At 49.8% G+C, this 12,681-nt stretch overlaps 1 protein-coding gene across 1 annotated transcript in view; it reads left to right on the forward strand.

Moving 5' to 3' along the window:
• Nucleotides 1-12,681, forward strand: part of CSMD2 (CUB and Sushi multiple domains 2) — a 575,415-nt gene that overhangs the window by 530,822 nt on the left and 31,912 nt on the right. The window contains exon 57 of the mRNA XM_074976068.1: nt 2,870-3,052. Within this exon, the coding sequence (XP_074832169.1) occupies nt 2,870-3,052 (183 nt within the window). The remainder of the gene's footprint in view (nt 1-2,869; nt 3,053-12,681) is intronic.

The raw sequence follows: 12,681 nt of genomic DNA on the forward strand, positions 1-12,681 counted from the left end.
TGGGATGGGTGGTTAATTTTTAATTATGCCACTTTAGGCCTAGCAGCTCCACTTGAACAAGTTCAACCTGTGCTTAAGAGGCAATTTCATCCTATTCGAAGGATGCATCTACAGAGAAATTTGTGATTTGCTCAGTGCTTTATGGCCTCTTGGAAAGTTTATTCTTTAATTCCTACCAAGTTTTTCCTTCCATTTTTCGCTGTGCACTTATTCTCAAAAGCCTTCAGCATCAGCCTAACTTGATGCCAATTAGCATCAGTGTGTTGGAAGGTCTTTGGGTGACTTCTGCCCTGAGGTAGCAGAGTGAGGTCAGTGTCATGTGCTTTTGAAAACCCCACCCTCTGCCACAAACTCAGAACCACTTGGGACCTGATTTTCTCTTTCTGGCATGCTATGTGAGTCATTTCTTGCCCTGCAGAGTGAGTGTGAAATAAGACTGCCGATGAACCTGATTTGCTGCTTTTTCATGCCAAACTCAATTTGCACTACAGGTTGAACCTCTCTTGTCTGGCACTCTTGAGACTTGACCAGTGCTGGATAAGAGAATTTGCTGGACCATGGGAGGTCAATAGTGTCTAGCACATTACCAGCATTCCCACTGCTTACTGGGCTCTTAGAAGACATTTATGGGGAAATCAGAGCTAAATAACAGCGCAGAACACAGAGCCAGGACTGGTGACTGGAAACAAACTTTATGGGACCATAGGAAACTTGACCACACACAGGATAAATGCTCATCCAGCTAATTAAAATCATATCAGATTACAGATGTTACCAGGCGAGAGAGTTCTGGATTAGAGAGATTCAATCTGTAGTGCAAAAAAGGATCGAGCGGCCAAAGGGAATCCAACCTTTTGTCTTGTGCCTGCTCTTTAATAATCAGCGGTGCAAACACATCAGTTAAGGGTCTGATTCTCCATTGGCCAGCATGCCACCTCCTTTCTCTGGCACACACCTGTATTGAGGGCAGCATAGGACCATCTGTGCCACCCCTATACTGCTCCTGCGCTGGGGCAATTCTCCTCTAGGGCCACCCCTTGCAGTCCAGAGTGATACAGAGAGGCCAGACTCCAATCACGGCTGTTTCCAATCTAAAGGGTTTTTGCCAGGTGCAGGCAGCTCGTTAATTGTGGTGTTGGCTTTAGCAAATCAGAGCAATCCATTTTGGAATGAGTTGCCCCCTGAGGAGAAAAGTAAGACTAGGCAGAGGGATCCTCTCCACCCTCTTTTAGAGCAAGTATTTTCCTGTATGACAAATGTCTTCATTATTTTTTACATCCGACATGCTGCCGCAGAGCTCATTACTGTAGCAAAACACCCAGGGTCTGGGAGCTGTGGCGTCTGCTCCAAGCGTTGGAGTGAAATATTGCTCCCTGGGTTGGGGTGGGTGTGTTTACAGATATCATTAGCAGAGAGAGCCAAGAACAGATCGCCTCGGCATGTGGGGAGATGTGTTCAGGAAAAAATCCCTGCAAGGCATACTTTCCAGCTGCTTCTCTCCTCACGCCCTCCTAACTTTCTGCCAGCAGCACCAAGCGTTAGCAATGTCCGCGAGTGGCTGTTTCTCGGCTGGGTTCTGAGCACATCTGTGCTACAAAGCCAACAGCTCCTTGCTCTGCAAGGATTACAGGGCTGGTGGGGGAGGCATTGAGCATCTCATCATTTCTGCTTGGAGGGGGACCCACCCACCTGACTGACACTGGTAAACAAACCTCTTACTGCCTAAGCAGCTGTTGCAGAACATCTCTGCAGCTGTCTGGTTCTCTTCCTGGAGATTCAGGAGTAATGGGGAGTAACTGCTTCAAAAACAAGGAGTTTCCAAAGTCAGCAGGCACGTGATGAAATGACCACCTGTGCAGAAGGTCAGCATCGGGGACTTTGCTGGCCTTCTACACTAGGAGCGCTTGTCCTCCCTGTTTACTCCAGTGATGCGAGCGGTATAATGGGACATGCCACACCAGGACCATAAAAGGGGAGAGACCAAGACTAGTTTTAGGCACATGCACACATCCCACACGCACACCACCAATGAGCAAAAGGGAAACTTAGAAACTCATTGGCCCACTATGTAATTCTGGTCCCCAGTGGAGTCCCCAGGAGCTGAGGGTGAAACTGAGGGAGAAAATTCAGGCTGAGAAGAAAGAAAAAATGCCATGGCTGCCAGATCTCTCAGGCTGAGCCTAGTCTCTGCAAGAGTGGAAGGCTCCTCATTTAGGGGTACAGGTTCTTCAGGACCCGAGTGGTCCTGGATAAGGGACTTTGCCAGGCTGGGGAGGTCAATTCTGTCCCCTTGCTGGCCTCTGGCTCTTGTGCCTGGGCTCCCCTCCCCACTATCACTGTGGGTTCCCAACTCCTCTCCCCTCCCCACAGGATCCCTGGCCGCCGGCTCTCAGCCCCAGCCACCCCTCCCCAGCCACAGTTTCTTCCAGCTGCAGCTTCTTGCCTGGCCCCAGATGCAGCTTCCTGGGGCCAGAGCTTTTCTGCCTGACCCCTGCGATGAGCCAGCATGAGCCTGGGCTGCCAGTTTACCAGCCTTGGCCCCTGCTTCCCGCTGCTGGCTCCCCATTGTACTTGCCACCAGACCAGCTGGGGCTGCCCTGCCCTGGGTTTGTGCCCCAGTCTAGCTGGCCCATCCACCTCCAAGCCCCGGGACTCTCCGGTCCTGCAAGCTCCATGGTCCTGCTGGATGATGGATGTTGCTGGACGAGAGAATGCCAGATATGGGAGTTAAAACCTGTATGTAGAACAAACCAACTGGGCCAAACACTAGTAGATCCCTGTCCCTGGAATGGGAGGGAGGATGGGGCCAGGGCCGAGGCCTGCACTGCGGCCTGTGGCTGTTGCAGACACGTTTTTCTCTGCTTGGCAGGAGGCAGCCAGGGGCCATGTGGTGATCCAGGCATCCCTTCGCATGGCATCAGACTGGGCAATGAGTTTGGTGTGGACAGCGCAGTTCGGTTCAGCTGCGAGCCAGGCTACACACTCCGGGGTTCTTCAGAGAGGACCTGCCAAGCCAACGGCTCCTGGAGCGGCACGCAGCCGGAGTGCGAAGGTACCACCCTGCCCCTTACAGGCTATCTTTCCAGGAAACAATCGAGGCTGCTCCATAGTGGAGTACACCGCACCCCTGTGGTGCTGGTAGGTCCTCCATGCTTCTCAACTCCGAGGCAAACACCATGGGTATCTCAACAGCACTCATCCTGGTAGGTCCCAGTAACTACACAGAGATACGGTGAAGGGTGGAGTTTCAAGCAGAGTGCCGCAAGGCTCGGTTCTGGGGCCAGTGTTGTTCAACATCTTTATTAGTGACCTGGATGAGGGACTGGGCTGCACCCTCAGCAAGTTTGCGGATGACACAAAACTAGGGGGAGTGGCAGATCTGTTGGAGGGTAGAGAGAGAATCCAGAGTGACCTGGATAAATTGGAGGACTGGGCCAAAAGAAATCTGATGCGGTTCAACAAGGAGAAGTGTAGACCCCTGCACCTGGGGCAGAAGAATCCCAAGCGTTGTTACAGGCTGGGGACTGACTGGCTCAGCAGCAGTATGACAGAAAGGGACCTAAGGGTTATGGTGAATGAAAGGCTGGGTATGAGTAAACAGTGTGCCCTTCCAGCCTTGAAGGCTAATGGCATACTAGGGTGCATTAGGAGGAGCATTTCAAGCGGATCTAGAGAAGTAATTGTTCTCCTCTATTCGGCACTGGTGAGGCCTCATCTGGAATATTGTGTCCAGTTTTGGGCACCCCAGTATAAAAAGGATGTGGATTTGCTGGAGCAAGTTCAGCGGAAGACAGCAAAAATGATGAAGGGTCTGGAGCACAAGACCTATGAGGAGAGGCTGAGGGATTTGGGCTTGTTTAGTTTACAGAAAAGAAGACTGAGAGGTGATTTAATAGCAGCCTTCAACTTCCTGAAGGGGAGCTCTAAAAAAGAGGATGAGAAACTGTTCTCAGTGGTGTCAGATGGCAGAACAAGGAGTAATGGGCTGAAGTTGAAGAGGGAGAGGTGTAGGTTAGATATTAGGAAAAACTGCTTCTCCAGAAGGGTGGTGAAGCACTGGAATGTGTTGCCTAGAGGTGTGGTAGATTCTCCACCCCTAGAGGTTTTTAAGTCCCGGGTTGACAAGGTCCTGGCTGGGATGACTTAATGGGGGTTGATCCTGCTTGAAGCAGAGGGCTGGACTAGATGACCTCCTGAGGTCCCTTCCAGCCCTAGGATTCTATGATTCTAAGGGCAAGGGTGTGTTACTCAGCTTGGCAGTGCACGTGAATATGAGATGGTCCTTAATAAATAACGACAAACCATACATTTTGTTACCACTCTTTTAATATAGTGCACACACATATCCCACAGTGCGCTGCACATATTAAAGGGTAAGTTATCCCACGTTTCAAGATCACAAACTGTTTGCTATTCAGATATGGGTTGTTCATTGTTGGGCTTTTAGACAGTCACCAAAATATTGAAAATAATCAAAAGGGTTTTACTGTTACTTTGAATTCATAATGTCGGGTCGAAAGCCACAAAGAAGTCCTTAAAGAGCCACATACAGCTCCGGAGCCGCAGGTTGCAGACCCCTGCCCTAATCCAACCACATATCCCCATGCAAGCTCCTACATGCCACTCTGCAAGAGAACCAAAGCCCCAAACAAGGCAGGAAAGTGATGAGCAAGGAGACCTGAGTACGTCCTTCTCCTCAGCTGATCGGAAAGCCAAGAGCTCAGAATGAGTTTGCAAATGAATTGGAAATTTATTCCTTATTCATGCAGCCCAGGATTGAAGACACTGCATCATATTTATTAATATATGAGATCTTGGAGCAGGAGGAACATTATCTTTCCTTCCTGGTTTTTTTGGCAGAGAGGATCAGGAGGGGTAGTATGTATTAATCCTGGGATAAATATCCCCTCAAATTCAGAAGGCACTGAGATGCAGTGGGTTTATTTTATTTTGGAATCACAGCTTTATGAATAATAGTCCCATTATTTCTATAATGTGGTTGCTGAGTGCGAGGCTCTCGCCAATCGAAATAGGCAGGTAATTCACAACGTTGAGCAGAGCGCTGTGTCGCTGTCATTTGTATTGCTGGCAAGATGCAAACGCAGTCAGGTATTTGTGGGCCTGTACTCTCTGAGTCTTAGACTCAACTTTCTGAGGCAGGGGTTTATGGTTTTCTTTTAATCTCATGAGCACGTTTGAGGCCGGGGAGGTTGAGGGCTAACCACACCAAGGCAGGGTTATACAAGCTCTTCATCTGCTGTTATTTCGTATATTCTTACTCCAACACCCTGAACAAGCACAGCTCTGCAAGAGCAACCCTCTCCTAATCAGCATCACCCCTTGCTGTTCCCATGCCAGGCTTGCTGCATGCAACACAACTAATGCCCTGATTTGCTGCGTCAGTGCAGTGCCAGTCTCAGATGCCACAGTGCCCCTCCCCTGGTGATTTGGGACCTGTCTCTACTAAGCAAGCTGCCACTTGGGCCAGATGGTGCAGGGGAGGTAGTTGGGACATAGGCTGATCAGAGACTTCAGCCACTGGCTCACAGGTGCATCAGACCAGAGTCAGGCTCGGAGAATAAGACCAACCATGCGGGCTCTGTTGCCTGCCTCGGTGTGCCCTCTCTCCGCACGGTCATTTTATAAGCCACCACTGCTGTTACAGCCACATGCACAGTCATGTTTATACCGCACTGCCTGGTGGGGGGCTTTAACCAGCGGGGCTTCAGTTATGGGTGGACTTGCAGAAGTCCATTTTGGAAGAGCCAGAAAGCAGGCAGCCAAGTCCCTTCTCCCGTCTCCATGTACCCCCACGAGGAGCAGCCCCAAAAGCAGCTAGTGCTGCTGGTAGCAAGTGTCTACCCAGACAGGCATGCTTGGGCAGGATCAGTGCTGAGCCCAGACCCCAGCCTGCTATCCACCAGACTGCACCTGCGGGAAAAGCTCAGGCAAGTGAATCCAAACTTTGCTCTGTTTCCGTCCATGTCCATGTGGCTGTATCCGGGCATGTCGCCTGCCTCCATCACAACTGAAGGTGCTTTCCCCAAGTCAGTGCCAACAAATCTCATAGGTCACAATCAGCTCTGTGTGTACTTAGCTAAAGATATATACATGGCAAGCAAGGCCAGAGCTTTCAGTGCCGAACAGGAGGTGCCTGAATCCATACTTACAAACCCGGAGCTAGGGCCTGGGCTTTTCAGGAGAGACGCTACAAGTGCTCAGCATGTCTGCAAATCACAGCAGCCACCAAGGACCCAGTTTGGCCCTGTATGTGCTTAAGACCTGTGGGGGTCACGGGGACTAAAGCACAGACTTCCCTGCATGGCAGAGTGGCGGCAGGCTCCGGTGTGTGCTGCAGTCCCGTGGAGGTGCTTTCAAGACAAATGCTTTGCTGTAACAAGGCCCAAACATGGAGGTTTATGTCCTGCATCCCCCTTTGTGTCTCTAGCTGTTGGGTCTGCTTTGCAGGGCTTTTTTGGCTTCTGCAGAATGTGATAATGGCTTCTAAGAAAGGAGCCAAGTTCCCAGACTAATGAAAGGTTACTGAAAAGCTTGTTCCAACTTGGCCGTCCTACGTCTGTAGGTAATTACAACTGCATCAAAGGCATAACTCTTGGATCCAGTTCAGCAGACCCCTTGTAAATAGCCCTAGGTCCCAGAAAAACTCCCAGAGCCAGCAGGCAGCTTTTATTAGCAAAAAGATTTTTTTCCAGCTTGGAGGAGGGTGTACAGCCCCCGCACCCAAATTCCATATTTCTTGACTTGTTAAAAGCTGGTGATTAAAGGCCTGCGCGGTGTGCTACGAATCAGAATGATTAATATGTTCCATATCCCTAAATTGGGGCTAATCATATTTAAAAGCCTGCTAAATTGCATCTCCCCTTCCATATTTCTGAATTAGCCCATTTTAATATATGGGAGTCTCCATGGGAGCCCCATTCAACAGCGGAGAGGCAAACTCCAGCATGACAATGCAGCCATTCAGCACGGTTGTAAGGCATTGTCTGTCTCTGACTCACACCTCCTGCTCCAGGGCTAGGAGCAGAAAGCATGTTCAAGTCAGGTGGGACCTGCGGGGTCTCACTTTGACCCTGCCCCGTGAGTGAAAATCATTCCCTTCTGTTAGCCGCCATAGAGGAGCGCTGGCCGTTCTTGAGCAGACGAAGGTCTATGGTGCAAGAAAAACTTTCTTTGTTAATTGCTTGTAGATGTTGCCAGAGAGGCCGAGAAATGCAAGGGGTCAGTGGTCAAGCTGCCATCTTCCCCCTGCAAAGTAAGTCTGCGCCAGCTTGCTGCAGGACTGCAGGGCGGAATCTTCCATTGCCACTGCCAAGTGGCATGGGTGAAAGTTGTCTAAAGAACAGTAGCACCTAGAGGCTCCACCTGAGATCAGGTCCCCATTGCACCAGACGCAGAAGAAAAGCTCCAAGCCTTGCCATACAAATGAGGGGTTGACAGTAATTTTTGATGGGAGGAACCACTCCAAGAATTTGGTAAATGGTCAATTGCAGCCAATGGGAGCTGTGAGATTGTGCTGGGGGTGGAGGCATTGTGCAAAGCCCTCTCCTTCCTGCCCACTGCATGCAGCAGCGCTCAAAGAAACACATGGCCCCCTGCAGCTGGGCTGCTCTGAGTGGCATGCAAAGGCGGGGCAGGCAGGAGGCCTGCTGGGCTGCAGGCCTTGTCTGGTGGCTGGGTTCACTGAATCCACCCTCGTGGGCTGTATTTTACCCTTTGGTGATCTAAACAGAGGACAAAAGCAGACCTGCAGCAGAAAGAGGAGGTATTCTCATCCTACGAAGCAGCTGAGCACGTGCTTCGCTTTGAAGACCCCAGAACATAAGCATGCTCTTCACTTCAAGTGTTTTGCTGAGACAGAACCAAAGCAGCTCACCCAGCATAACGTAGAAAGCGTGTGGCAGAACCAGGAACCAAATCTAGATCTTCCAAGTGCCCAGCTGGGTAAGGAAGGAGCTCTATTCCATCCATCTGTCCGGTGCCTTTCAGCGGCTTGAAAATTCAAAACAAAAACAGGAGGAATAATTTAAAAAAAAAAACAAAAAAAAACTTTTTTTTTTTTCTTCTTCATAAGGTACCAACGGGTTGAAATCAAGTGAGTTAATTATCATCGGTGGTTGGAAGGCCTCAGTAGAGGCTGCATCGTTTCCGGTAGTAGAACCAGCTTTCCAGGCTTTCTAAAATCTCAGCTTTCAAGCCCCATTTAGCTTTAATTTCCAGCAAGTTTTAAAATGTAAATGTAAATTTGTAAGCTCCCTTCCCGCCCTCCGCTTCATCTCTCCGTGCACAGCACTAAGGAGTGAGGATGAAACAAACCTCCCTTGCTCTCCTTTACAATAGAAATTGCAGTTGCAGTTAAGCTTTATAGTTTTTTCCCCTTCCTTGAAAAGCTTAAATGGAGCATTTGCTTTCCTCATGTTTATGATCATACGAGATGAATTAAACAAAATCTGCAGCCAGAAGGAGACAGGACCCTCACTGGTGCTTGCCAGTTTTAAATAAATAGAAATGTGTTTATTTTAATTGATCCCAATTTGACCACTGAGAATATGCTTGTGACAGGATTTTTTTTTCCCCCTCCACATGTCAGACTGAATGTAGGTTACTATTTAATTTAAACAGTATGTAAATTACCATCTGCAAAGTGAAGGTTTTAGGCCTCCAAAGGCTCTCCACTATGTGTTATTCCAGCAGTGAATTTTGTCAGACATTGTTTGGAGGGTGATTCAGCCTATCTGCTGAAAGGCAGCAGTACTCAAAAAAAAAAAAAAAAAAAAGCGCCCTGATTCTGTCCACTGTAAGCATTAAACTGCAGGGCATGTGTGGTCCATTTTATTTACATGCTACCTACCCTGGAATCCTCTTTAGTAAATAGCTTTAATCTGGAAAAGAAGAGAAGCTTTTGTTGCTCTTCCTGGAGGTAACTGCTGTACTTCGGGTTTCACACCTTAAAATACCACCAGTTCTGTAGGGAAGGGCCTTTTAAAGACATTAAGACACAGCACTCCATGTAATTCACTGGGACTCACCTGCAGGTTGGATGGAATGATAAGACTAGCATTGTAGGTAGCGGCAAACTACAATGAGAACGGTGCCCTAGAACAGTGTTCCAGCCTTTCCAGTAACAAGGCACAGCTTCAGCACACTGGTTGAAAAACCACTGCTCCAGAAACCTCAAATAAATAAATATTATGGCTCCTTCTTCTAATACAAAGGGTAGGCAATAATTTTTGCAAGGGGGACACTTCAAGAATTTGGTAAGTGGCTGAGGGCCGCACTCTTCTATGGTATTAATGCAGGAGGTGGCGAGGTCTGGGACAGAGGTTTGATACAGAAAGGAACTCAGAGTAGGGGACTGGGGTGACGGAGGGAGTGTGAGATTTAGGAAGCAGTTTGGATGAAGGAGCGAGTTGTGGCCTGGAGTAAGGGATTGGGGTGCAGGAGAGGGTTCAGGGTCTGGGTGTGCAGGAGAGGATTCTGACCTGGGAGAGGGGTGCAGGAGGGGGTGGAGGGTCTGGAAGGGAGCTGTGCACAAGGGCAGGGGTACAGGAGGGGATTCAGAGGTTTGGGTTGTGCCTTGGGGCAGGAGGGAGTTCGGACCTGGGGCGGGCAGTCGGGGCACAGTGGAGGAGGATGGGGCTGCCAGGTGCAGACTCCGGCCAGGGGGTGCTTACCAAAGATGGCTCCTGGCCAGCAGCCCAGCGAGACCCTCAACGAGGTTCCCTGTCTGCTGCACACTGTACGCCGCTCAAAGTGGCCAACTGCTGGGGCAACGTACAAGCATGGCCCAGGCAGCTGCTCTTGGCCAGTTTGTGGCCAATGGGAGCTGCGAGGATGGCGCTGGGGGTGAGGGCAATGAGTGGGCCCCATGTGGGTTGTACAGGACATAGGCATCCCAGATTGTCTTAGAGGGCTGGATCCAAAGCTTTGGCAAGCTGGTTCCAGCCCATGAGCCATATTTTGCCCATCTGTGTTCTAACACTTCGAATGCCCCTGAGCCAAATGGTAGCTGATATCTGCAGTTTTATCGCTTGTCTTCCCAATGGAGACTAAATCAGTGAGGTAGTCTGGGTGAATTCTAAATCTGAGGTGCCCTCTTGGTGCACATCCCTCAGTCCTGAACTGAGCATTGCCCAGGCCCTTCTTTGGGGAGTCTCATCCCAACCCCCCATGCCTGGTTCCCTGGAAGCGACTCTGCCTCCTGAACTCTCTAATCAAGCCCAAGGCAGGCCCAGACTCTGCTTTCTCACTTTGCTGGGCAGTGCATTGAGAAGGAGTGGAGCTCAGAGCTCAGACCACAGCTGGCCGCATGGCACTGGGTGCAGCAGCCCCAAGGCAGTTTGGCAATTCCTGCAGGAGAGTAAGGATGTTGCTTCCGCCCTGTTAATGTCTTGTGCAGCCAGCTTCACAGCGGAGCTTGTCTCCTAGCAAAGGGCTATTACCTACCCCATTAGTAAATCTCACGCACCACCACAAATGATCAAGTCCCATTACTTGTCGCTTCCCAAGCAGCTCTCTCGCCTTCCTCATTGTAATTCTTGGCCTGATTTCCTCCTCCCCTCCTGCCAGATCTCTTTCCTTATCTTTAGCAGCCATAGTGATTACTTGTAACTATCTTGTTGGCTTCAAAGGGACATTATCAGAATAATATAGGTGCAAAATACATGTAACAGTAAAAGAAACAAACATAACAATGAGGTGAAGTGATTTACAGCAATTAGCTATTAACAAAAAAAAAATTTCAATTCGATGCATGTGTCTACACATACCATTTTTGGTGGTAAGCGTTCCATTGCTCTGTTCATCAACCAGCGTGTGTTGTGCTAACTATGACCCCAATAAGGCTCTGTTAGGGTACTTCTAGACTACGTGGAAAATCAGCCCAGTCAGGGTCAATCTGCCAGAGTTTGATTTCACACACCTGGTAGGGATGCGTGAAATTGAAATATCAGGGGGCAGCAGTTGACCCATGTACGCCTCAATATCGTGAGGAGTAAAGGAGGTTGATGGGAGATTTTTCTCCCGTCGACCTCCCTCGGTGAAGACAGCCAGGTAAGTCGATTGCTGATAAGTCGATACCAGTTATGCAATTGCCATCGCTTGAATTGTGTGTCTGCAATCGACTAACTGCCTAGTGTAGACCAGGCCTTAGTGGTTAGAGCAGCGGACTGGGAGTCAGGGCTCCTGGGTTCTTTTGCCTTAGCTCTGTGAGCAGAAGAACAGAAAGTGTCTAGTGGTTAAACCAGAGACCAAGGAGTCAGCTTTCCGGGGTTCAATCTCCAGCTGTTCTGCAGAATCACTGTGTGATCTTGGCCAAATTGTTTCACCCTTCCCTGCCTGATTTTTCCCATCTATTATTATCAGTATAATAAGACCTCTCTTGGGGGCCGCTTGCCTTGCTCACCGGAACATGCGCTAAGCCCCAGAGATGAGAGGCGCTGTGGAACGGCGAGGTGTTATCGCTGGAACCTGAAAGCGAAGCTGACTGAACAGATCAATCTAATTGCGCTTTCCGCAGCTGAGAGGAAGCTCAAGGAAATAATCAGCATCAGGCGTGAAAAGTGAATTAGGTTGTTAAATTCCTCTCTGTTTTGACAGTCTGACGAGCAGTAAGAAATGCAGGTGAAGATTTATAAACCCAGATTCAGTGCTGGAGCATGGCTGCTTTGCACCACGACCCTGGCAAAAAGCCAGCCACTGCACCACACCGCACAGGCTCACGCCAGTTTAGGGAGATGGCAAGACAGAGCGAACACAGCAGCTCTGCCTGCCAGCAGCGTGGGGATGTGGCCAAAGGACAGGGATGAAGCCATGGGTTTCCTACATCTTTGCACTCCTTCATGAAACTGGAAGAGCCGACTCTTTTGTTCAAATCTGTCTCTCTATAGGGGCATCATCTCTTGAAATTTTTTCCAGTGGAAGGCAAAGGATGGCCAGCCGTCCCGATCAATGTATTCTGTTTGTCAAATTATTTTCATGTTTGATGGGAAGGAGAATTGATTTCGATATGTGCCTCAGCTAGACCAGTGGTGGGCAACCTGCAGCCCCTGGGCTGCTTGTGGTCCACTGGGGTGCCGCGTGTGGCCCATGGCCACCCTGGGGGCCATCCTCCCCACACACCTCTCGCACACCAGGGCACCAGAGCCACACACTTCTTCCTCCTCACCCTCTGTCCCAGCACCTTCGGAGGAGACATGACAGGCCTGATTGACACTCCATCCCCCCTTCTCCCCTAGAACTGGAATGCCACGAATCAGTTGTTTGTACTATTTCAGCTCTGGGAGGGAGAGGGAGAGACAGGCAGGAAGCATGCTCCTAGAGTGCTGTGAGGAAGAGGGAGGAGCAGCTATGGTGTGGGACTCTGGTGCCCCAGGGCGTGAGCAGTGCATGGGGGAGGAGGGACACAAAGGTGGGGCCAGGGGATTACAGGTAGAGCCTCAGTTTACCTGGGGCTGCTGTGGTTCATTTGTGGTTGCCCATCCCTGATCTAAACAGCGATGCTGCTCAGTTTTCTTCTGTCATCTGTGTGTGCGAGGAGCTGTCACCCCTACCCTTAATGCCATGGGAAGTTCTTTACATGGAGTGCTGCTTGCTGGGTTGAGCCCTGAGTTATTTTAAATATGACTTTCGAGTCTAATCAGCAGCCTGTAAGTTTGTGGTCTC

The sequence above is a fragment of the Carettochelys insculpta genome, chromosome 24, assembly GCF_033958435.1.
Source record: "Carettochelys insculpta isolate YL-2023 chromosome 24, ASM3395843v1, whole genome shotgun sequence".
NCBI classification, from domain to species: domain Eukaryota; kingdom Metazoa; phylum Chordata; order Testudines; family Carettochelyidae; genus Carettochelys; species Carettochelys insculpta.